General features: G+C 41.7%; 1 protein-coding gene across 3 annotated transcripts in view; it reads right to left on the bottom strand.

The window, feature by feature from the left end:
* Positions 1–25,254, bottom strand: part of GRIK2 (glutamate ionotropic receptor kainate type subunit 2) — a 483,205-nt gene extending 457,951 nt beyond the window's left edge. Inside the window, exons 1-2 of one of the 3 annotated variants that reach the window (XM_081141402.1) lie at positions 25,096–25,254; positions 19,566–19,971 (exon numbers count right to left, since the gene is read on the bottom strand). In XM_081141402.1, coding sequence (XP_080997528.1) covers positions 19,566–19,680 — 115 coding nt within the window. In that variant the 5' untranslated portion in view covers positions 19,681–19,971; positions 25,096–25,254. Of the gene's footprint in view, positions 1–19,565; positions 20,212–25,095 lie in introns of those variants that run through there. The other 2 variants (XM_081141404.1, XM_081141403.1) reach the window with 2 other exon arrangements.
* Positions 25,255–25,917: the final 663 nt, after the last annotated feature.

The following is a 25,917-nucleotide window of genomic DNA, read 5'->3' as shown; positions in this document are numbered from 1 at the left end:
CTCTCCCTCTCCTTCCCTCTCTCTGAAATCAATAAAGATATATTTTAAAATATGTATATTACTCAGTAATTTTCTTTAAACTTTCAGGATTCATGCTTTAGTACATGGAAGAATACTAGGAATGTCACCCTTTGGGATGACAACTGGTTAAGAAGTACACCCCTTAGACTTGGGGAGACCCAGACAATGGGAAGATCCCAGTCTCTGCTCTTCATACCAACTGACCCCTGCTTCCTCTCTTGCCTCTGTATGACTGTACCCTAGACAAATCTCTAAGCAGCTAAAGGCACAGCATCCTCTATGTCATGCTCTACAGCTCACTGAAGAGACAAAGATGACATTCTCAAATGAAGCTTTGTCTGAGACCTTGCCATCTGCCCATAAAATAAAGATCAGTAGCTGGATGAACTAGCTGGCTAGAGGCTGACCATGTACAAACTCAAATATTCCTAGTGGATCCTTGCTGAAACGCGGATTTATTGTACTCCTACCATCGCATCAGGACCTCAAAATGCAACAGAACTACCCCTGAAGTTAGAGTGAGGGAAGGGACAGGGAAGGGGCCCAAGATGTTTGGGTTGATGGCACTGAGCCCTGAGAACTGTCCCCACCTCTGTCCCACACTCGCATATCTGGATGTCTGTTTGTCTTGCTTGGTCTTGCCCACCCACATGATGAGAAGGTAACTCTTTTCCACTCTAATTTTGCCTCTGAAGACTTCAGTCTTTGAGCACAGATCTAGAAACTCTAATAAAATACAAATACCACTAAGAAAATTAATTTGATATTTGTGCTTTTCAAACATCATCTTTCTGGTAAAAGACAAACTCTCCAAAAGCAGAAACCATGTCCATTTCTGCTCATAATCTAAATCCAGTGGCTAATATGATATCTGGCAAAGAGTAGCTGCACAATAAATGTATTAGGTTAACCAGTAATTCTCACCCTTTAGTGTTGTCAGAATCACCTGGCATGTGGCATGTACACAATAAAGAGGAACCATCATCATTGCTATTAATTTCACAATCAGTGTCATCATCTTAACATTGGGCCACACTCTGGATATTAGAATAACTCACATTCTTCTATGTAAAAAGTAAACCAGACTTGGGAAAGGCTGCTTGGGAGCTATTTCAGAAGAGCAATGGTTCTTCCTGCTGAGAAAGATGTTCTTTTTTTTATTACAGTGTGCAACACCTGCTCTAGTCTAAAGGTGTGCTTGGAGAATCCCACATCCCAATCAACCAATCAAACAATAGCACAATACAACTAAATTCAACTAAAAGTTGTTGAAAGGATCACAAGATTTAGTGTCAAAAGTCTAAACCAGCTTCAAACTCCTCAATATTTGGAGAAGTTTTAAAAAGTTAGCCTTTCTAGTCTGTTTCCTCATCCGTAAAAGGGAATTAACAGTACCTACTTCTTAGATTTATTATAAAGGTTAAATTGATGTGTGTACAGTGCATATAAAACAGAAATCACTACACAAGTATTATTTATTTGTATAATATGTAGTGAACAGTCAACCACATTATTCCACTGTCCCTATAAATCCACCCATAGGTGTCACACCAGTGTGTTGATTTAGAGTTTACAAAGTGGGACCAATGTAGCTTCACAGCCTCTAATTATCTCAGGACCTTAGCCTCCTTTCTATGTTACTAAAGGGCCCAAAACCTCCATCCCCCACAGCCTCTTTGCACAGGCCTGCACGAGAGTTTGATTATTTGATAAAGCCACTCCCTACACAAAGAGGAAAAGAGATACACCGAGAACAGGATGATTATGGGTAGAAGGAAATGGAAGTGGGTCCTTGAAATGGAAGGGTGATGGGAAAGCACATACACCCACATGAAAAATGGATCGTGTGATAAAACCACCCTGCCATCTAGCTTGAGGAAGAGGAAGGAGACATGGCATCGGAGCTGACCGGCATCAGGAAGGAACGCGTCAGAGAAAGCTAAGAAAGAGGGAAAACAATGTAAGTTGTGAGAGGCCTTTTTCTTTCCTATCTTGGGCACAGAGAGTTGAGACTCATCTCTGCTCTTAAAGGATAGAGAAGTCATGTAGACATGACCATATTAAAAATAGCACATTTAATAAGTTTCTGTAAAGATTTTAAATCTCCTTAGCACGTCAGGGTGACCCTATGACTGGGGCGCTCAAATAAATGAGAGAAAATGGAAAATGATCTGGGTTTGGAGGCTTGCTTTCTTTCAGATTTCACAAACATCATTTTGCAGATGCTGTTTAGAGTAGCTATTTCTCAGTTAATTGATATTGAGAGCATTGACACAACCATGATGAGAATTTAGGGAAAGAGTAGCAAACAATAATTGAGGGAAGGGGAGCAGCAGAGACAGCAACAGTCTCCTCTCCCACCTTCCCTCCCTGCCCAACTATCACCCTCACAGAAAGTGCCAACCACCCTTCACCACCTTGGAAAGATCAAGTGAACCTCTGCCTCCTGGCCAGTCAACCTGAAGACAGGGAACGAAGAAATAAGAGACAAACGTCCACAAAACTTGGATTCTCACACTTTTGTAGAGTAGTGTTTTGAATCATGGAAACTTGAATCCAAAACTTGAAAAACATCAGTGGAAAAACTATGTTCCTCTCACCCCTCCATAGGTTATCTAGCACCAGTCCATAAAAGGGCTTTTAAACTCTCCACAAACCACTTTATAAAAACAGGTCCTTTGATCTGCTGCCAGAGAGCAAAAGAAGAACTCTCGCTAATCTATGGAGATTCTATGATGAATAATAGAAAGACAAATACTTGCAAAAATATTGTCTGTTAGTCCCAGAATTGCTATAGCAGTACTCACATCAAGCAACAGAGAAAAGCCTAGCACATACTGCGATTCAGCTGCAACTCATTCCCACCGCTATAATTACAGGTGCCTTCCTCCTCTCAGATCTGGGAATAAAAGCCTAGGGCTGAATTTGTATCTCCGCTGCACAAAAGCAGAAGCTAATACTCAATAAACACGTACAACTTGCATTTGACAGACAGGCTGTTGTAGGATATAGAGCTAACCTATTTGTTCAACAGCTCTTCCACAAAGTTTCAGGACAACAAAAAGGGAGGGGATGCTTTTGGATGCTTTCTAAGTGCAAGGACTTTATTTCATTTAAATCCCACAAGAATTGTGTAAGTGAGGTGCTCTTATCCCTACGTGTTTTAAATAAGAAAAATGAGACTCCAAGGTTGAGAAAGTTGTCTTTAGGTCACACACCTTTTCAGTGATGAAATTGGCTCTAGAATCCTAATCTTTCCAACCATGCCTTTTCCAGATCAGTCTGGAATTGGGCTCCTGCCAATTAGCAACAGGTTGTGGTTCTCACAACTTATAAACTCTTCTCAAAGGCTGACGCATGGCAATATTCCAAAGAGAATTCTGCACCCCCATCCTTCCAGGGGGAGGTGGGGTGTTTAAAATTTAAGATCCCACTATGGTTGAATCCATGTGCAGGCAAATCAGAAAATACTGACCTTAAAGGCAACCTAAAGGGTTAAGAAGAGCGCATCAGGGTAACTAGAGCAGGGATATTTAGAAGGGCACAGAGTGGCAACACAGAGAATCTCTGTCTTATTAAAATGGGACTGAAAATATTTGTGCTGAGATTCTATTAGAGGATTGGGTAGTGTCCACCAGCCACGTGGAAGTTTGCATTCTTACACAGTATAAATTGCTCTCAGGCATTTTTGCTGTACTAACATTAAAACCACTATCTACTCTCTGAGTGGGAAAATAGGTACCTCCTTCCAAGCTCCTCTCACATACAGAACCCAGGACAATCACCTCTGATTTCCACCCCTGACATCACAGCCTCAGTCTCCCTCAAGGCTGCAGCTGCACATTTTTATACCATTTTACTAGGGATTTATGAAGGCTTAATGTGCCCAGTTTTTCAAAATATGCTCTCAAATACACAGAACCAATAAATCTACCATTGAAGAGTATGCCCTTTAAAGAAAAAACTGGGTAAACTAACCTAGCAACAAACCCTGAGGAATTACCAATTTCAAAATGTTAATTGTTATGTGGAAGAGGCTTTTGAAGTTCAATTTAATTTCCTGAAAGCCCCAAACAATTCTATTTCCCTACAGAAAGTAATTAAGCATCAGGGATGATAATGTGATTAGCAAGTAAAACACCTGGAATTTTCTTAGCAAATCAGAAAGCAAAGAAAGGGCTGCTGAGAAGCCACCTCACAAGCACTGAAGAGCTGTCCTAGTCCTTGGAAGCAGGCAGGGAGGGCCAGGCCTACAACTGTACAGAGATACTGTGCTATTCATAGGTCACCAGTCTAGAGGCCTAGTGGGTCCTGGTTGATCTTCTGGGCCCTCATGTTCCTGAAGGGCACCTCACGGCCTGAAAGACATCCTAGGACTTCTATGGGGTCCAACCAACCGCACTTTCGAGAACAGCACAACATCTAGAAGCATCTGATCTAAATGAGCCTAAACCAATTACAGAAATCAAGTATTATTTTTTGTGGCAAAATTAATTAAATTACTGATGGGCAGATTGATTGATCACATTAACGTTTATTAGGTACTTATAACCCAGGCACTTCACTAAACACTACATGTTTTCTCTTTTAATCCCAAGAATAACTAGACTGGGTAATATTATCATTCTCATTTTACATGTAAGAAAACTAAAACTTAGAAAGATTCAGCAGCATGTCTCAATCATACAGCTCAAAAGCAGCAGAGCCAAGTTCAAATTCAGGTATGTCTGAATCCAAAACTCCAGCTTATGACCCTGTAATAGAAGAACTAGTTAATAAATGAGAAACATCTATGTAAGAGAAAGTCAGAAACAGGTTAAATGCTGTTACACAAAAAGACTTGATTACAGAAAAATGTTCACAATAAAGCATTAAGTGAAAAAATTTAAAAACTTATAATAAGATTCAAGGATAAATCTCAAAATGTCATTTATGGGGAGGTAATGGGTGATACTTTTCTTCATAACTTTCTATTTATTTTCCATTTTCTACAATAAATATGTATTACTCCTATAATCAACCAATTTGTCTTAATTTTGAAAAGCTAGTAAATAGAAATAAAATGATAACACTGGTTTTGGCTGAATGGCATAATTGTGAGAGGTTTTATTTTCTTTTATGCATCTTCATATTTTACAAATGTGCTACAAAGCATTAATTCATGACCACAAAATCGAAATTAAAACTCTAAAGAGCTTCTTTCTAAAATGTTTACTTGGATGCCTGTCGCGAAGACTACCAGTGGTCCTTCAATATTCATTCTCCTTCACTTCTATGGGAATAGATGAAGAGGCTTTCAGCTGGATACAGCATTTCCTGTAATAGGGCTCCAATTCCCAGCTGCTGTGCACCCAAGTGTAGCTATGACACTAAGTACATTCCTACCAATGCTGGTGTGTGCAGCATTCTGGAGGTGTCCATCCTGCTGATGAAAATGTGCATGAGATCACTAGAGCTCCATTACAGACCATGAGACAGGCTGCACCAGGGCCAGAGTAGAGAACTGGAAGCAGCACAGACCCCAGAAGGTTGCAGATCCAACATACCATCTATTAACTGCCAAAGACTTGTATGTGAGAAAGAAATGAACATCTATCCTGTTGTGTTTGTTTGTTTGTTTGTTTTATTTGGGGGGGCAGGGGAGTTCTGTCACTGAATCTATATCCTAACCAATACAGTAATCAAACACTTCAAATAATTCAGACATGTTCCCTCCCTACCCCCTCTCCATGAAAACATACATTTTGATAAATTATATCTAACTAAATGTGAATTTCTAGAGTAAAGGTGAATAGGGAAAGTTTTAAAATAAAATATTAAAAAAGAACCAAAAGTATAGAATTGAAAAATACACATCTTGTTGTCTATCAAAAAAGAATGAGAGTAGCACTAGGAACCACCATACAATGTATTTTTTAAGACAATCAACCATATTTTAGGGAAATTTTCATTTTACTAAAGTTTTAATTATATCTTTCTTTCCAATAATTGTATTATGTCAGTAATCAAAGAACTGAACCATATACCAATGCTAAATAAGTATTTGGTAAACTGTAATTTAAATTAAAAAATTGAAAGAGTTTATAGGAAGCTTTCAGAGTCCTCCTTACAACATTATTTTCTGGTGAACAAATTTAGCTTTATCTCTCTTTCTTGATAAATAACAGCGAAAGAGAGAGGTTACTTATACTAAATAGGGCATTTTCTCAATACATAGTTATTTTTCACATTCAAGTGTAGCGGCCTTATACACAGCACAGAATAACAATAAAAAATTGAGGGTTAAAATCCTCTCCACAGTTCACTTACAAATGTGGTAATTCAAAATCTTAGCTACGATTCTGTCCTTGTTTATATTAAAAATGCTGATGTATTCTGGCTATCTGCTAGGAAATAAGAGATATATGAAATTCAAAGTACTTTGAGAAATTTGCTTTCATTACCATTTACTGGTGGCTATCAAATTTAGTAAAGTCAGAGACTCCTACCTAAAGGTGTATTCTTGAATAAATGTAAATTTATTAATTTTTATTCTCTATTGTGAACATTTTTTCATATCCTACATATATAAATTTATCCTACACAAATGGTAAGGTTATAGCCATAGTACTTCTAGAACCATAATTGGATAAATATATATGAATAAAACCTACTGTGAAATTCATGACATATAAAAGTTTTTTTTAATTTGTCTTCCAGAGTACTGCACACCACCAGATATATTTTTGAAACTACACATTTACATGGTCTCAGTTGTTATTTCCCCTCTGAACTGTTTTAATTAAAAGAATTGACAAAATTTAAACACATATTGGTAAATATAGTTGAGTCCAAATAAGAAAGCTTCCAAGGAATAGAAAAGTTAACTCAATTAGTTTCTTCAGTATTTCTCTTGAAATTATCATTAAAATGTGATTATAATGATTTAAAACATTAGGATCTCTAACCAATCTGTAATTGTGCTAATTTTAAATTGTACCATGAATTGGGGGTTTCCTATACAAAATTCTGTATAAATTCTCTCACATGGCAAGTTAAATTATAGAAATGTACTTAATAAACTCCTGTTTTACCTAGTAGGCAATAAATATTGAAAACAGTTACCAGTAATTTTGACAAAGATATTATCAGTTTTAATACTAAAGTAATATATATAATTATTGACAGTATCCACCTGAAACAAATATATAAGAACATTCTGGTTTTATTCCAAAGGTAGTGTCCGGATTTCCACTCTTGGCACCATGGCCTAACGATAGATAACCCAGAGAGTGTAATCAGAGCAATGGGGCTGGTGCAGGGTGGGCATGATGTTGTCCAAGATGTTCCTAACAAACACTACGTAGGCTGAACTCTACTTTGGGCCTAGATTCTGGACCATCTGCACGTATTTAAGACAACTGACTTGAGGTCCTCTCAACTGCAGCAAATGTCTTCTGGAATTTGTTTCTGATAGATTTGAAGAAAACAAAAATTTAAAATGATCTATTAGGGACTCCTTTAGTAGGAGGTTGAGAGGGAAAGGTCCCACAACTATATATCATCTTAGACATTATTTGTAAAGCAACACCTGTTTAAGATCCCTTTGGGCTGTGGGGTTGGTTATGTGAGTATGAATATTTTAAATTTTTATGTTTTAAAGAATCAGTCAGCCCTTCAGTGGTATGCTGAGAGCCCAACACTGTGTTCTGTGAGATATGAAAAAATATCAAAGCCACGACCCTTATCACAAAATTTACTTACTATTTTTCTTTTTTTAAAAAAGAGAATTTATTTGAATGTATCTTTATTGATTTTAGAGAGAGGTAGGGAGGGGGAGAGAGATAGAAACATCCATGATGAGAGAGTCATTGATCAGCTGCCTCCTACATGCCTCCCACTGGGGACTGAGCCAGCAACCCTGGTGTGTGCCCTGGATCCTAGGTCAATGCTCATCCACTGAGCCATGCCGGCCAGGCTCACTTACTGTTTTTCATAGCCTAGTCAAATTATCAACTGCCCATCCATAAAGCTGATGTACATGCCCATTAAAAACAGGGAAACTGTAAATATTTTAAGGTCAAACAACTCCTTAGAATTGTCAAGCTCAGTAATTGACTCTCAACCTGCCTGGGAGTTCTCTTATGTTTCTTTTAAGTGCATTACTTAAGAGTGTTCTTGCCGGGCCAGGCGTGGCTCAGCGATTGAGCGTCGACCTAGGATCTAGGCGATCGGGGTTCAATTCCCTGTCAGGGGACCTGCCCAGGTTGCGGGCTTGATCAGTGACTCTCATCATTGATGTTTCTATCTCTGTCTCTCCCTCTCCCTTCCTCTCTCTGAAATCAATAAAGATATTTAAAAAAAGAAAAAAGAGTATTCTTAAAAAGTAAAGGTATTATGACTATGCAGTTGTGAAAAATGACACATTTTAAACCACAGAAGCTCCAGGTTTGGGACCCAGGAATTTAAATTATTTAAAGCTCCTTCCATTCTGATGTGAACAAGGTTTGGGAACCATCAATATAATCAAATTTTCTGGCCAATGCTTGACTCTATTCTACAGAATCCCTACCTAAAACACACATTTTGAAAGAAGCAAAGCTTGAATTAGATTTTAAAGGATAGTTGACTTACGGAACAGAATGGAAAAGAAATGCATCTTAGAGAAGAAGCTGAGGATGAGTGATTGGAAAATTATCCCCCATATCCAAGAAGGCTTCCTGAGTCATCAACCCAAAGTCCTCAGGAAAAGATGACCGAATGGACTACTGTTCTGCTCTTCACCCACTGGAAGCAGGCACTCTACTATGTCTTCAGATACTCCAACATCATCTCTACCACAGTGCAGAAATGCTTCCAGGGAAACAAACACCAGACTTAAGACAACAGAGTGTTTTTCCATCTGCATTTAGTCTACTCCTCCTTTATATTATCATAAAAATCTTGAGATTCCTCTCCTTCATCCCACTCCTGACAGTTGGGAACCACTGATCCAAAACCTCACTGTCCTCAACATGCAGGAAATTTTCCTAATAAACTCCATATTCTGAAGTTTTGAAAACGTGAAAAAAAAAAATTCCAAGTATAAAATTTTATTATAAGTTGAATACACTTTTCAAAGGTCTGGATTCTCTATGTGGCACTACTGGCTGTGGGGGGGAATGGGGGTCTTCAATATCTCTCTATCCACCTCTGCTGATCCTCCAAATGCTGGGTTTGATCTTGAAAAAAAGTCAAAGGCAATTTAGAGGGGCATTAGGGAAGAATGGTGAGGTTAGTGATGTAAGGGTGACACCAAAGTCTGTTGTGCCTTAAAGAGTAAGACCCAGAAAGACTGCCTAGGATAGCTCCTTGATGATGATGCGAACAGAGCCATAGAAAAGTCCCACTTATATACCCCAAACAACTGTAGTAAATCTGAATGTTCATGCAACTTTCCTGGACCAACAGAAACCGATCAAATAAAGTCACCTGCGTGTCTTTATACAAAACCAGATGATGGATAAAACTTCATTAGAGGCAGCTGAATAAGTAATAAAGAATATATGAAACCAGCCCTGGAAGGGTGGCTCAGTTGGTTGCAGCAGCATCCCATGCACCAAAAGGTTGCAGATTCGATTTCCAATCAGGGCACATACCTAGGTTGCGGGTTCAATCTTCAGCCAGGGAGCACCCAGGAGGCAACTGATCGATGTTTCTCTCTCACATCGATGTCTCTCTCTCTCTCTCTCTCTCTCTCTCTCTCTCTCTCTCTCCCCCCTCTCCTCTCTCCCCTTTCCTCTATCTCTCTAAAATCAAGAAAAATATATCCTCAGGTGAGGATTAAAAAGAAAAGAATATATGAAATCAAGCACAACTTTTCCAAAAGTGTTTGTGAACATATATTAGAAAAACTATACAGTTGTAAAAATCTTAATCATACGACTTAGCACGATTTCTTTGCTTATTATTTTTGCTTTTAGTTATGATTTGTTTCCTACTTATACCTGGGGTATTTGATAACGCCAATTAAATTCCTGACATTTAAAGAAAAAAACTATGGACTTATTGTTCTATAAAACAACCAACTCAGACAAAAATGTGTTCTATTTGTCAGAAAGTCCTTTTCAATGTGTTCATGACAGCTTCAGATGCAAAGAAAACTGCACAAGAATAATTTTTAAAAGACAAACTATTTTAAAAGTTTATATACGGTTTAAGAAGTTGAATGAATGTACATGAGTGATAACAAATTTTATTTTGCACCACATATAACAGTAAATAAACAATTACACCTTCAATCCCAAAAGTCCTTCTCTGTCAATAAGCCCAGAGTTCTACACATTTTCCTATTAATTCCAACATTATCCTTGGAAGTTAGACAGATAGCAAGTAACACCCACTCTACAGCTATGGAAGCCAAGGCTCAGTGAGATTTAATTATTTTTCCTAATTTATAGCCACTAGATGACAAAGTCAGGAGTAAAATTCATGACTCAAACAACTAAATTCAGGGTCTGGAGACCTGAGTTCATATAGATTTAGAAAATACTACCAACAATGGGCTCTTTCCACTAAAATTATTTTTAATCAATTTAATTTTTTTATCCTCACTTAAGGATATGTTTATTGATTTTAGAAAGAGAGGAAAGGAGGGAGGGGGGGAGAGGGAGAGGGAGAAAGAGAGAGAGAGAGAGAGAGAGAGAGAGAGAGACATCAATCCGTTGCCTCCCGTGTGCACTCCGACTGGAAATCGAACCCACAACCTAGATATGTGTTCTGACTGGGAATCGAATCTGCAACCATTTGGTGTACAGGATGATGCTCCAACCGACTGAGCCACCCAACTAAGGCTAAGTAATTTAATTTTTAATTCTTATTTAAAATAATTGTATTATATATTATAGATATGTTTCAGGTAATGGAGATGTCTTGGAATTAAGAAATAACGCATTGAGGATACCTTGGAGGCAATTTATGGTATCCCTCAAAGAAGCTAACTAATTTTGAACAGTTCTCCTATGCATTTTCCTTTAGACTAACTGGAAACTTTTCCCTGCTTCATCACTCCATCTAGCCATATGTTTAAAAAATTACTCCTTTATTTCCTTTCAGCATTTTACTTAAGAAGCATCTGTGATCCCAGACCAAGAACTTCTTAAAGGCTTCAATGATCAAGGACAAAGATGGGTCCTTTGCTTTCATTTCGGTAAGACAGCAAAGAGATCCACTTATTCTTCATAAAATTCAAGCAACAGACTGAGAAACCACATGACTGCTTATTAAAGACCAAGTCAAGCCCATCTTTTTACCTTCCATAGCTTTCCAGGGACTACAGACAGGCGTCCAAACCCTGTAACCTAAATATTCAAGCTTTGAAAAAGCAAGGCCTTATCTGTCCTCTGACAGAGCTGTCCCAAAGCTCGCTTTCGTAATTTCCTTTTTTTCCTCCTATGAATCATTTCCCCTCTTCCTTCCCTATCACACAAGTTTGTACAGGTCCCAGCCAGAGTCCCATCTCCCCTATAAAAATGCAAGCCCACAATAATCTCCTTTATACAACTATTGTATATTTTTCTACACCACTCAATTGGTACTTTAGAATGTATATATCTTTCTCTTTCATTACAAACTCCTTAAGGTCAGAAGCTGGGTCTTAGAATTCTTTTTACCTAATACGTACTCAATTACTATTTGTTGAATGAATGGACATGGGGAAAGCTTTGGACACAGTGAAAAAGAAGACCTTGGCAGCATGGGAGAGGGGGATGGAAGGAGCTAAAGAAAGTGAAGAAAAAGAGAGAAAATGGATAATCTATGAGATAATGTTCTATGAAAGAAAAGGTGGAGGAAACAAAGTAGGTAAACATCTAGAGGAGCTACCAGAACCAGAGGCTCTTCCTAAAATTGATGCAAAGCACAGAGAGTCAAAGGTTACACTGGAAAAATAGTATAATTCACTGAAAAACATCACTAGACTAACGGTCAGAATATTCATGTTTTGGTCTAAAATCTGACACTAACTAGCAATGACCAGAACAAGCTACTTAACTGCCCTTGGCAATTCATTTCTAAACTCAGAATACTAGACTTGATTATATCTAGAGTGCCCTTTGGCTCAGATAGTATAGGAGTCTTTGATGTTCATTCATTTGGGGGAGTTTTCATTTCATTTCTTCTGGAATGAAGAGGGGGGCCTATATACACTGAAAGCTATTATAAAATGAGTAGAGAAACTTCAGTTGATAAAAAGGGGAGGGAGGATTAAAAAGACACCACAAAATTGACCACACGCCCATGACTATACTGAAGCAGAATATATATTTAATATTCACTTTGCTTGTTGGATCATTTGAGCTGAGCAATATTTCCATTGTGACAGGTGAATAACTCAGAGGGTGTGAAAAGCATTTAAAGATCCTTTTGATTGGGAGGAGATATATAAATATTAATGTAAGAATATCACTGACATCTTATTTAAAATAATCATATATGCTCAAAGATGTGAACTAATTCAAGCAAAAAGGTCAATTTATAAAGCATTGCAATGTCTGGCAATAAATCTAGAAAAAACTATGTATCAAATGGCATTTGACGTCTTTTTCTCAGTCTCCCCTTCAAATCAGTGCTAACCACTCAGCACTCCCTTAGGCACCTGATATTTTCTTTGGTATTTGAGCATCTCTGTTACAGACAGAATTGATTGATCTAATAAACTCACCCTAACTTTACAGTCTAGGGACTATATGCTCTCCCTTCCAGAACAGACTTGTCTCAAAACAAAGCCATGGAAGAGAACAAATGCTTAACCAAAAGGAAAGAGAGATAGAATTGTATGTACCAGTGGGGAAAATATCTGAAAGTCACAACCTCCCAGATCCTTTCAGATCTTCACAGGTAGCCCTGCTGTTTAGTGACCTGACTCTCTACTAAATCCAGAAAAGAAGTTGTGTTTGGTTAAGGAAACAAAGGGTAAATCAATCTATAGGCAAATGCTATATTTGAATGCTGCCGTGAATGGAGAGGAGCCTCAAAGTCCAAATATAAAAATAAGATGAAGATAAATCCTGCAGAAAGATTTTAAGGGTCTTCTCTAACCTCCCACTTATATTAATTTTATCAGATTCGTATTATCAGATTAGCTAATTTCGTCACTTTGAAAATAATGCAATATAAAGTGTTTGGCTCTAAAGGTGTGAGGCAAGAGATAAGATTTATTTGTTTGGGGATCAATAAGGACTGAAAAAGCATGTGTTCCCTAAAGAACTTGTGGAATGTGGGGTGGGCTAGAGGGTGAAGACTGGTGACCTTTGGGCGTGAGACCACATCCAACCTAGCTAACTGAGTGCTTTAGGTTTGGTCAACTCAGACTCTTTTTAAACAGTTTTTAAAACTACATACAATTAAACTTTGGGGGATTTTTATGTAAAAACTTGAGTTTGGGGTTTTTCTTAAATAGTCAAAGGATCTGGCAACTCTGAGTAGCCAATTCCACAAGAAACAGTTGGAAAGAACAATCTGAAGCTTGACTTTCACCTTGGTGCTGACTGTCCTTCAGTGTCCCAAGGAACTGCCCTTTTTCTGGGAGCAGAAGGAACCTGAATGCACTAAAGTATGGTAGCCTGAATGCAAAAGTTTCAATAAGAAAAAAGAACAGGATTAAAATGACAACATGAAACAGATCAAATACCTATGACTATTGACACTACAGAAGGAGAACATGTCTTTATTATCTCTACAGTTTCTCTACTACAGACAAGCTTTGTTTATAAGAAAAAATTACCAGTAATGAAACTTTAAAAGTCAAATTTGTTCTTTACGAAAAAGTTACAGAAAAGAAAGGATTCACCATCAATAGTTACCCTCAACGCTCCAAATGTCTTTTGTTTTGAAATAACAGAGACATATAAGTCAGCTCTTAAAATTATTTTCTTATTGAAACTTGGTACTAAACCTAGGTTCACAGTATATGGTGAAGGTCTAAAGAAAGCTTATTTAACCTACATTAAATCTTGATAACGCACTAATGAGTCTTTTAAAGGGATAATTTTAATTCCCAATCTTCAACCATAAAGACTATATAGTGCTAATCTGCCTTGCCCTTTCTATTAAACTTGTTAAGGGCGTTCTATTTAGTCAGCACCCAGAATGGGCCATTAAAATTCTTGTTCGGTAAGAGTTGTGTTCAGTGCTCTGTTGTTTTAAATTCCATTAAATCCAAATGGTCTTTATCGCCCCATGACCACCGTGACTTCAATCAGCCAATTTAATTACCTTACAAAATTGTCAGCAGAGGCAGCAAAAAAAACAACCAGGAAGCCCTATGACGTTATCAGATTGAAATTCTCCCCTTCGGTGTTTAATCTAGACCAGTCAATAATGATGATGTGCACCCACTTCCTTCCCTCTCGGGAGCTTTTGACCTTACCTTTCATGCTAAGATTTAGGGTCTAAGATTCATTTAAAGCATTTCTAGTACCTTAATAACTGGACTAAAATTGAAAGTGCATACAAGATAAAAGCTTCACCACTCAAATGCAAAACAATCCATTCCATTTCAATACATCAGACTTTCCTAATGAGGAATACCGAGGATGTCCTACAAACCCCAGGTAGTATGGATGCAGTAGATAAATGATTTAAGTATAATACAGTTGAATGGCAGTGAATTGCTTTCTACTTGGTGTGTAAAAATGGACAGACAATTTCCAGGGAATAAATGTAATCGGAACTATAATCACTCAGTAAAATTCTAACAACAGGAGAAAAAGGATTCCTCTCACTGGAATCTTTACCACAAAAGAGCATTTTCCTTCAGAAATGTTAACTAAAAGACTGCCATCATTATCATAGACAAAACTATATTTAATAGTGAATGACACATCCCACGTTTGGTTCATGGTATGTCCCTCCTTTGTGTGGATGCAATTCACATTAACTTTCCTGTGCTGAGTAAATGTTGAAACAGTGTCGCTTGAGAATTCAGAGAATGAACATAGTGAAATGATCACTTGAATTAAACTAAAAAGCAAAAGATGTCTGTCTGAAGAAATGTCTGCTGACATATAAACCCATTTTCATTGCTGAAAGACAACCACACAAAGCCATAAAATGTGTTGAGCTCCATGTGTCTGGATGGAAAAGGGGAGCTATTTTGAGAGGACCAAAAGATCATTTTTCAAAGTCGTTTTCTGAAATGAGCGTGCCTCTGTTGATGGATCACATCAGAGTTAATCTCTGAAGCTTTACGAATAAGTGAGAACTTCTGTGAAAAATAGATTTTTTTTAAATCGTGGCCGTTGTGTTTGCGATTCTTGGAAAGACTTCCCTCCCCTGCTTTCCAGAGCTCAGCAGAGCAGGTGTTCAGGCTTTATCTGTTTCAGGCAGTAGCCGCTATGACTGCCGCATCCCCGCCTCCCAAGAGCCACTTTTCCTGATTCCAAATGTAAGGCCACTCCTCCCTCCCGCCCACTTCACCTCCCAAAGGAAGAAAAATCTCTTTGAAAGAACTTGTTGAGAGTGGCGGCTTCTAAGCTCAGTCAATTCACTCACACTCCTCGATGTTGTAGTACATCTGCTACTAATTATTATATCTAGGATCACATAGGATGTCCAGCAAATAGAGGATTTCCATAGGAACACTTTCTGTTTCCTCTCAGGTGGTGGGTCTTATTATCTGGGCTGTCCCTGAACTGCTTGCCTTCACCTTGGGCAGATACACAGTAAGGAGGCTATGCACCCTGGACCTGTGGCCAGTGCATAGGGCCAAAGAGGTATCAGTGGGTCTTGGGTGGGGGCACCTCATGTAGGGCACCTTTTAATAAAGGCTTTCTATTGGCACACTTAAGAGAAAAGCTAGGTCGAAGCATCTAAAGGGAAGAAATAGCCTACCACATGCTCAGCTCCTCAGAAAAAATGATCTTGAAGAAACTGTCCAGGAGTTTTAGAGAAAGTTTGGGTTGCTGTCTTTGCTCCTGGCATTCTAAATGCCAATTCAGACATGGAATTTGAAAAACCCAACCCCCAAGATCAGAAGCAAGGGGTGGCTTGCGGAGTGATTCCTTAAAGAAGATGCCAAAGCCCGCAAACTCCAAGCTGGACTACTAGCCCTGCCCAGAGCCCTGCCCAGAACCCTGTCCAGAGCCAGCTTCGAATCCTGCCCACACTTTCCTGGGAGCAAAGGTCCTGCAGCCCTGCAGGAGAAGGGGATTAAAGTAACAAAAGGAATGTTGAGGTCCTGGGGAGCCAACTTTCCACTCGGTGACAGTGGAATTGGGGGCCATGCTGACATATGGATCCTGCCTCCAACCTCTCCTGCTAGCCTCAGGGCTGGGCCTGGGCTACAGCTGCAGAGAGACAAAGGTGTCTCATTTATGTAGGCGCAGGGGCCCCAAAGCTGGAGCAGTGTGGAAAGGCGGAGCTGGGGCATCCCAGGGCCTCCGCACCTGGGTAAGCTGGCAGAGAATGTCTGACTTGACCTGCGTCAAGGAAATTGACTTTCTAGCTGTCCAAGATCTACCTTGTCTCCTAACAAGGTGCCCTCTGGGTGACGGTCCTGGGGAAGCCAAGCTGGATTAAGCTGAAAAATGGCCACCACCCAAGGCGAAGAGCTGGCCCATCCCCTCCTGAGGAGCTGACCCTGGACTTCCCCACCCCCCACCCCCAGGCTGCCTTAAAGCCTCCAGGAAGGGCCTGGGGTTGGCGTTGTTCCTGAGGCCTTCACTCAGAGACATCCGCTAAGCAGCAGCCAAGGAGCAGTGTGCAGCCCTGTACTGAGCCAGTCCAGTTGGGATGGGGAAGTGGGGAGTGCCCTAGCATAGGAACAACTGGGTGCAACTGCAGGAATTTTTCTTGGGCACCACAGGGGAGTCACTGTGCCAAGGTGTTTGACTTGCTTTGCCTTTGTGAGTGTGCATTTGCCTGTGTGTGTGTGTATGAGAGAAAGAGAGAGAGAGAGAGACAGGGAGAGAGAGAGAGGGAGAGAACCCTTAAGACTGGAGGGACTAGGCAAGGTTCATACCCTGAGCAGGGATAGGAGGAGGCTGGGAGTGGGAGAGGGGTACAGGACTACAAAGAGTGGGGGGGGGTGAGGGTGTGGATTGCCAGAGCACCACTGCCTGGAGGTAGGCGGCAGCTAGCTGCCTGGGTAGCTGGGGAAGGTAAAAGAAGGAGCTAGATGCCACCTTCTCAGCAGAGTCCGTGAGTCTCACCCACACCCAGTGACTGTCCAGGGGCAGCTGCTCTAGGAGCAACTCCAACCTCTTCCCTTCCAAGGCGCAAGGCCAAGAGTGAGGCTCTGCTTCGCCTTGTCGGCCAAAGTTGAAAACAACCTTTCTCAAAAGTGGATGCCAACCACATACTCCACTCAAAACATGTTTTCCCCAGAAGAAAATAAAAGTCCCACTGCATCAAAGTAGCCTCAACAGGGAAATGTCCCAGTGATTACAATGAAAACAGTCCTGCCCCACAACTCAGGTCAGAAATCAGAGAAATGGACCTCCATGTGGAAGATGTCTGAAGTTAATGGAGAAAGCACCAGGTTATTCAGGAGCTGGGCTGTTGGTTTAGGGTATCAAGGTACTGGTGGGAAGGTGGTTACCTACTCCCCTATTTCTTAAGGAGATTCTTAGTAAGCATTGGTCTAGGAAAATGTAAATTTGTGTGTGTCAGCTCTTTTGGAAAGCTGCTACACACTCTGCTACAGTCGCCAAGATTTTAATATGAAGATATGAAATGATCAGCGAATGTAACAATCTAATGATTCAGCAAATATTGTGCTGCAAGACCAGAACAGCAATAATTAAATCTCTAGCATACTGGTTCAGTGTTCCAGCTCCCAGCCTTCCTCCCCCCCCCCACCCAGTCTGCACACACACTGAGGCACACTCATTCACAAACACACTTCAGAAGAGATCTCAATATTCCAAATAAGTAGGTTGTACTACTCAAAATATTGGCAAAACTACCATACTGTAGCACTCACATGCTTGAAACAGAACAGCTGAACATACACGCCTTTCCAGTGATATAGGGACCTGTTTAATCTCTTCCAAAGAAATAAGCATTCCTGTGGATGCTTGTTGCTAAGAGCAACCTGCTTAAGTGCCATCTAAAGGCATGAAGAAAGAAGGAATCCAGTTATAACCCATTGTCTTTTTTGCCATTACCAGCCTTCTGGACTCCAGGTCTATGTGTTGGGTAGGAGAAGGGGAAAGCAGGGTTTCCTCTTTTTTTAATATGAGAAAAGCATTCCTACCCTGGTTCCACAAAGCCTGAGAGAGATGATAAATGTTATCATTATAGAAAAAGCACATGGGGAGAGGAAAGAGAAGATGCTGTTGACATAATAAGAGATGCAGGCAATCACTCTTTGATTTAAATTTGACTGAGTGACTGAATGTATCTGCTTTTATCTCAAAGGCACATATGCAGGATTTTACGGTTTCCTGCACTCTTTGGTCTAAATCCACTTGAACTGTGAAAGGAGGCGCCCACAGAGGAAGCGGTTACCCGGTTGGCATTCTTCTCTCTCACTCTTATCTACTTAAGGGAACTTTCCCTGACTAGTTCTGCTCCTATAAAACTCCATTGGCCATCCAGAGCAGCCCAGCGCTGCCCACCTTCATTCCCTCCAAGCAAACCCTCTGACCAGTGTTTCCACCTAAGGCCCACGTTTAGCTTTTTCTTTGCGCTCTCAGGAAACCCTGATTCCTTAGGAAAGCAATAGATTCCCCTAATATATAGCTGTTCCCTGGGCTCTTTTATCATGCCACAGTGAAATACAGACGCAGACTTAGCCTGCTCCCAAACACAACGCCCTCCTCCCGTCGCCACCGTTAATCATTCACTAGTCCAGGAGGGGCAGTGAGAAGACTGTGACAGGAGGACTCCCACGTCAAAAACAAACAAAACCCCTTTCTTAGGACGCTGCCTCACTTCAGCCAAGCAGAGCCTTTAACCTCACAGCAGTATTTTTAAGAGCTTCGCGCCCCTCTGAAGGCACCAGGGATTGGAAAAGCGGTGGAATTAACCGGAAAATCTCTCTGAGGACAAAAGAAATCAGACCGGCTAGTGCCTTTCACAAGCGGACCGGTCCGGGTCCCAGGCGGAGGCGCACGGACTACAACTCGCCAAAGAGTTAGCAAGTGTTAACCCGTCAGCCCCGCGGGCTGAGAGACTGTAGCCTGGGAGGCACACCCAGGGACCTCACGGCCCCCCCAGACCCGCGGCTGCGGGAGACCGTGGGCGCCGAGGCGCTGCGCCCCCCGCCCGCGTCACCAGCCGCTCTAGGCGGGCTGCGGTGGGGGAGCCGGGCAGCACCACTCCCCAACGCTGGCACTCACTTCAACCTCCTGCAGCTAATTTTCTTTTTTTTTTTTTTAAGAAAAGGGGAGGGGGAAGGAAATGAAATAAGAGGCACAAGGGGGGGGGGGCGCGGGGGTCTTTAAAACTCAGCGGCCACGGAGCAGTGGAACAGGTTGGAATGCGCGCAGCCCACCCGCCCGGCAGCGCGAACTCTCCTGTTTACATCCGCTGCTGCCCGGGAGCCAGACCCCCCGGAGCCGCGGAGAGACGGGGAATCTTACCAAATCTTAATACATGTGTAGTTCCTTGAGAGTATCCAATCCACAGTAAACAGAGCAGGAGTTGAACGGTGCGCCTGAAGACTGGATTACTTAGAATCGGAGAAATAATCTTCATGGTGTTTCTGTGTCCACGCGCGCCGGGCACCCACTTCCCGGATCTAGCGTTAGGCTCCCGGTTCGGGCAGGAATGAGGCTGTGTGGAGGGGTGGCCGCAGGCACGATCACGGCATGGTCACAGAGAGCGCGAGGAATCTCCGCTTCCCAAACCCATTAGCAATCGGGGCATGTTCTTCACTCACTGCGCCAAGGAGCCACCTTCCACTGCAAGGGATGGCGGGACATCCATGTCAGGCGGGCACCTCCGGGAGAAATCCGGCACGCACACCCACAATCCGGCCGCGCGAGCCTGCAGAAGCAGAGCAGGGGGAAATCAGTCGGAAAGCCAGCCCTGGCCGCGGCCGAGGCGGCAGCAGCAAGTCCAGTCCCCGCACAAAAGGCGCGTTTGCTCGCGAGGGCTTTGCCAGGCCCTGTTCTACTGCACTGCTGCACAGCGTCTGACGTGAAGCCAAGATTAAGTGAGAAAAATTGAGATAGCTGCTTGCCTCTTAATGCTCCCTGCCAGGGAGCTTCTCAGTATCTATTATGCAACCGATCCGATCGTCTGCCTTGAGTTGCAAGGAAGAAGTAGGATTTAATTTACGTGGGGAAAGTGCTTTTATTTTCAGTAAGACTCTTTGCCAAAAGAGTGACTGGTGTCCGCGAGGGGACCGCTTACAATCAACTGATGAATTTGAATAAATGACATGCTCAGTCAAAGTCACTTTGCCTAGGAGTTGTAAAAAAGAAGTGGTGGAAGACAAAGGAGTTTATTGCAAATGTAATTTGTGCTTAGGTTGAAAGAGGGTCTTAGTTATACTTTTAAAATTTTGTCCAGGAATGACTAGAGATTGGGGTGCAATGGAGAGGTGAAGATGGTCATTTAAACTTGAGTGGGACATTCCTTGATTACTACCCAGGAATAAATGTAGATTTCTTCAAGTGGCCTTTTAGGGAAAAAATGTTGAATTAAAATGAAAGAATCATATTTTCCCACCCATTTTTTTTTTAGCTCATCTAAAATAACTGTGCATATATAAAAAGACAGTAAGTTTGAATTGGGGCAGCAAACTCCAAAGGTTGCAAACATTTATGCCCAAATTTCTTCTCTCTTTGGTTTTTTGAATGGAATATTTTCTTTAAGAGGTGGAATATGGGATTATAACTTGAGCAACAAGTCACAGTTTTGTCTAAAAATGCCTTATTATTTCTAGTATTTTGATCAGAATATTCAGAGTTCCCAGGGAGTGACTGTCTTGGCTTTCACAACTAGCAACTTAGTCAAGAAGAAAAGTAGAGAAATTTACTTTCTGTTGAAATACATTTTATTGTTGAAATAGGTAATATTCTGTCTTCCATGCATATAGACAAAAAATATCCAATCCTACTATTTTACATTAGTAAGTGAAACCAAAATGGACAGTAATAAATATATTGCTATATATTATTATTATTTTTAAGTGATCAAGAGGCAAACTGCTAAATCTGTATCTTAAAATTAATCTTTTTCATAATCAACTGACAGGGCATTAGGTTAAACTTTATGAAAAAATATAAAATATCTGATTTGAAGAATATCTAATTTTTAAATAGTAATAGTAGTATTTCCCCTAGAAAGCAAGAAAACAATGTAATGTTTTCATTCCATCATAATGATTCCTTCAATCCATTTTTTCTTAAGATATTAAAAAATGCTTATTTGAAAATAAAGCTACATTTTGCAAAGGCATTACATGGACCTTGATTTTATTTTTAAGATGGAGGCATAACTGTAGTGTCAAAAATAAGTATCACGAATGGCTAGTTCTGCAGCGTAGCAGGCAATTCAATCAAATAATTTGACTACTTGAGCACTTTAAAAGGAACACCTTGTGCTAAAACCAAGGGTATCTAGCGACTCCTTCAGTCCATGTTTAAAATGTCTCCTGTGTGGCATGTACAGCCCAACACGTTCTGTCTTGTATTTGCTGTCTCATTTATTCCATTCTATTTATTCTTTTCTCTTTTTGATCCTAGCAGAGATAATAATGAGTGTGAGGGAAACAATAAATATTTTTATTTTTATCTGTCAACATAGTTTACACCTAGTATCTGAAAATAGAATGTTGTGACTAATCAAAATACTGCAATTCTGCAATGTAGCTGGCATTGAATGGAACCTGAGAACACAAAATGTACTATGGTACTTCTTTTTCGTGTATTCTGTTAACACAATGGCATTTGATATTACAGTTGCAGCTTCTCTGCTTAAAACTAGCATTCTAAACTATTTAGTTTTGTGGGATTATTTATTAGCTGCCTGCTTGAAAAAGTGAAAGATCAGGCTAACAGATTCATGAAGTTCTTACATAGTAAATTAAGCACTAGAAAGTCTATAATTTTTTTACTATTAATTAGTCCCCAAAGAACTAAGTTTTCGATATGCTAAATCAGGTTCATCTACATTATCACCAAATCTGAAAGGCTTCAACACTACAGAAAACAACTCCACCTGTCTAATTGAAATGCAAGACAGGAGACAACCTTTCTTCAGGACCATGGACAGCGCTCCAGACACAGATTTATCCTGTAGTAGTGAACTGATAGTAGTACATTGAATGGGTAATGTACCATTTGAAGTGACAATGTGCGTATTTCTACTACACAGTCTGTGAAATTGAATTATTGCATTGTTCACATTGTCAAGAGGGTTTTTTTGTTGTTGTTTGTTTTTTAATCAACTGTATTGTATGTATATTTCAGTGTGGCTTACTGGGACTGCTTGGCATACCCAGGATGTGCTAATGGCCATCTACTTCCAGGACATACTACTACAAAAGCCACTTACATTAACTCTGAGTTCTTTCATGAGCACTAAACTACTTATTTCGGAGTACAAAAAATGCCCGAAAGACCACCAAGAATTCAGAATACTAAATAACATGTTGTCAGTGTTCAGTGGCTAAAGGCTAAAGGCATTTCTAAAATGTACAATTAGTTATTACTTTAGAATTCTCCACCTCCAGATTTCCATCTGTTACAAGGGCAATCAGATTAATTCTCATTCTTTCTTACTAAATGTCACTCCCTCCCAGGGCAAAAGCAACAACAACAAAAACCCTAAAATTACATCCCCAGTACAAGAACAGAATGATTTGATAGTGTAAAATGCCTATAGTAAGGTAATTTTGAAGTTATTACAAGTTTCTCCCCAATACTTACACCATACATCATAGTTGTGGGGCTATATGAAGGATTGATAAAATCATCATATAGTCTTCACTGACTAGATTTAAATCTCTTTTTAAAATTGTGTCATTTTTGTAATTTGTTCCTTTCTCAAAAACAGACAAAAAACACTATTTGGTGTCAGGAGAGCATATGCTTTGTGAAATACATACACCTTGTTCCATAGTTGCATTTTTTTCTCATTTTAACCATATGGCAACCTTTATTTCTAGGAGCCAAAGCTCTGTAGGTTCCAAGGTCAAAGCAGAGATAACAAACTGCAAATGCACACATATATGCACACACACAGAGGAGCTGTGTCTAAAAGTAAGGCTCAAAAAAAAAAAAACAAAAAACCACAGAATGCTGACATGAAGCGATATCAAGCCTATGATAAATTAACAAGGGACAAAATGCATATCATGTTCACGCAAAGCTTGTTCCGACAACAAAAAGCCATTAGCTTCATCTTTCACTGTATTTTTATATTTACTGACACTAATGACCTCTTATTTGGGGGCAGTATTACTTGAGAATCAATTGTATCTTTCTATTCTCCCAGTGAAAATGAATGTTATTCTAGTTAGCTGCCACCTGCTGGGGCATGAATAAATGTGTAACAATCCTTACAGCACAATGTTTAGATACCTTTTGCAAGAAACAGCAAACTCATAATAACCCAGGACAACCTGAATTTCAAAGATGTTTCAGAGGTTCTTCCACACCATATCTATATTTAAATTTTTCACATGGAATTCTTTGTAGGAATTCCACTTAACTTGTCACTGAAATCCTGCTGTTATGTGACATTTGAGAAAACTCATCTCATAGTAACACTTGACCTAGTCTTCCATGCATGTGGCCTGTTGTATTGCAGCTCACCTAAAATAAACAGCCTGTTCATCCATGGCCTTAGAGGTGCCAGAGAATAAAGTCAGAGCTGATGTCAGTTAAAGCCACACTGTTGCATACTTGCACTTCCCTCTTCTTAACCGGGATTGCTATGCTGTGCAACCCCTTGTGATTCTCAGCACCTACCAGCTGCTCCACCAACATTCTGCTGCATTGATGATTAATGGCATTTAGAATTTTAATTAATTTTTTATGCTGAGAAGTGTATCTTAATTAAGAAACTAAACTGGAATCGATGTAAGTGTCCTGGAACCCTTTTCTTTTAATTTCAGCGTCTGTGATCTTCAACGGGTTTCAAGAGAAGAAAACAAACAGGTTAAGACTTCCAGGCATCACTTACTCTCCCTCACCTTCCTTTTCTGCGTTTCATTTTGTTTGTGTAACTAAGAAGTTCCTAAGGCCCCTGGAAGTGGAAAAAAAAAAAAAAAATGGTTTCTATTAAAAAAAAAAAAGTTATAAGGTAATAAACTTAGACAAATCAAGATTGAAATATTTACAGTATACTACACACTAAGATTCAAATGAATCCATCACCTCTTGTGAAATGAAAATAACAGTCCATACGGGAGTTTTGTTGAGAGAATACTTACAGTAGGAAGATGAAGACACGACAGAAGGTAATTCTGTTACCAAAAGTATAGTGGTGGGAAGTTTTCTAATATCCCCTGTTCCCTAAACTGCAAATCAGTCTAAGGAGCCGCAGCTGGGCCGCGCGGTTTGGTGAAAACTCCTCGAAGGTAAAAATGCCAGGGGCTGAGAGTTAGTTGTTAAAAGTTCTCCGCGTCTGGGATTCGCCCCGGTGCCACCACTCGGCTCACCCTCCCGGGACGCCCGCCGAGTTCTCCCAGACGCCCTGCGCCGCGCCGGGCTCCGGGGACGCCCGCGCCTCAGCAGGGAGCCAGGCGGCGGGGCGCGCGGGGCGCGCGGGGCAGGCTGCGCGGGCCGGCGGACCCGCGGGCACACGCGCCGCTTCCTGCCATCTGGGTCTCTCCGCCTCGCCTGAGCCCCGGCGCGGAGGCCACTTCCTAACGCGTCCACTGATTCGATTATTCTACCGCGGAGAACCGGAGCGTCTGCGGCCAACCGAGCCGGTCGCCTGCCGGACGGGAACCGGCTGCGGCGAGCGGGACGCGGCCGCTCGCGGGGAACCGATCGGGCGGGTGCCCCGCGCGCACCGCGCTCCGCCGCGCCGCTCTTCGCTTTCTTCCTCTCCAGGCGGAAAACGTCCCTCGCCCACCCCGGTCCGCCTGTCCTCAAGCGAACATGTTCTTCGGGAGGCGGACGGGGTCCGAGCCCACCCCGGGGGTGTCCTTACCTGTCGCTGGGGTGAGGTGGGCGGGGAGGGGGAGGGGTGGCCCTCGGGGAGGAGCCGCCGGCCGAGGTCGGGCGGGAAGTCCCGGCTCACGGACGGAGCAGCGCAGCCGCGGGCGCGGAGCGCGAGTGACGGCGGCGGCCGAGACGGAGACCGTAGAGCGGCGGCGGCGGCGGCGGAGGCAGACACGCCTCCTGGCGGGGGTTCCTCGCCTCCTGCTTTAAAGGCGCCGCGCTCTTTTCCCGCAGCCCCTGCGCGCTGCGGGCCGCGGAGGCCAAGGGCACCCGGCGCTTGCCCCTGGACAGCTGGAGCGAAAGTGCGATAATTATGGGCGCCCCCAGACTTAGAGGTTAGGAATCCCCCGCAACCAGCGCCCACCCCCGCCTGCTGTGGGCGGGGGGACGGGGAACGAGATGCAGGGTCAGGGGGTGATGCAAATCGCCAAGGAATTTGCCTGGCCCCGATGGTGACCACCTGCGTCGGAAGCCTCGGCGCATTTGGTTCTGGGCTGTGACTTTTACACCTCTCTGAAACCATAGCAACGAAACTTCTCTGCTGCCTGCATTTGGGAAGCAGCTAGTAGTCTCCAAAGTGGCCCTTGTAGTCCAAGTACTCCCATTTCCCCTTGAGGCCTGCGAGAAAGATCCTGACCTGCGCCTCGCGCACACCTCCACACCTTTGCACACCAGCCGCGCGCTCCCCTAGCGCTCCCGGACCCCCTTGGGCGCCTGGAGTCACTGCGCCCCTCTCTCCCTCTGCCTCGGTTGCAGAGAACCCAGAGGGACTTCTCCCGAGGGTCGCAGGATTGGCAGGCAGGCTCGGCGC

The sequence above is a fragment of the Miniopterus schreibersii genome, assembly GCF_964146895.1.
Source record: "Miniopterus schreibersii genome assembly, chromosome: 6".
Classification (NCBI taxonomy): domain Eukaryota; kingdom Metazoa; phylum Chordata; class Mammalia; order Chiroptera; family Miniopteridae; genus Miniopterus; species Miniopterus schreibersii.
This window is presented reverse-complemented; position numbering and strand designations above follow the sequence as displayed.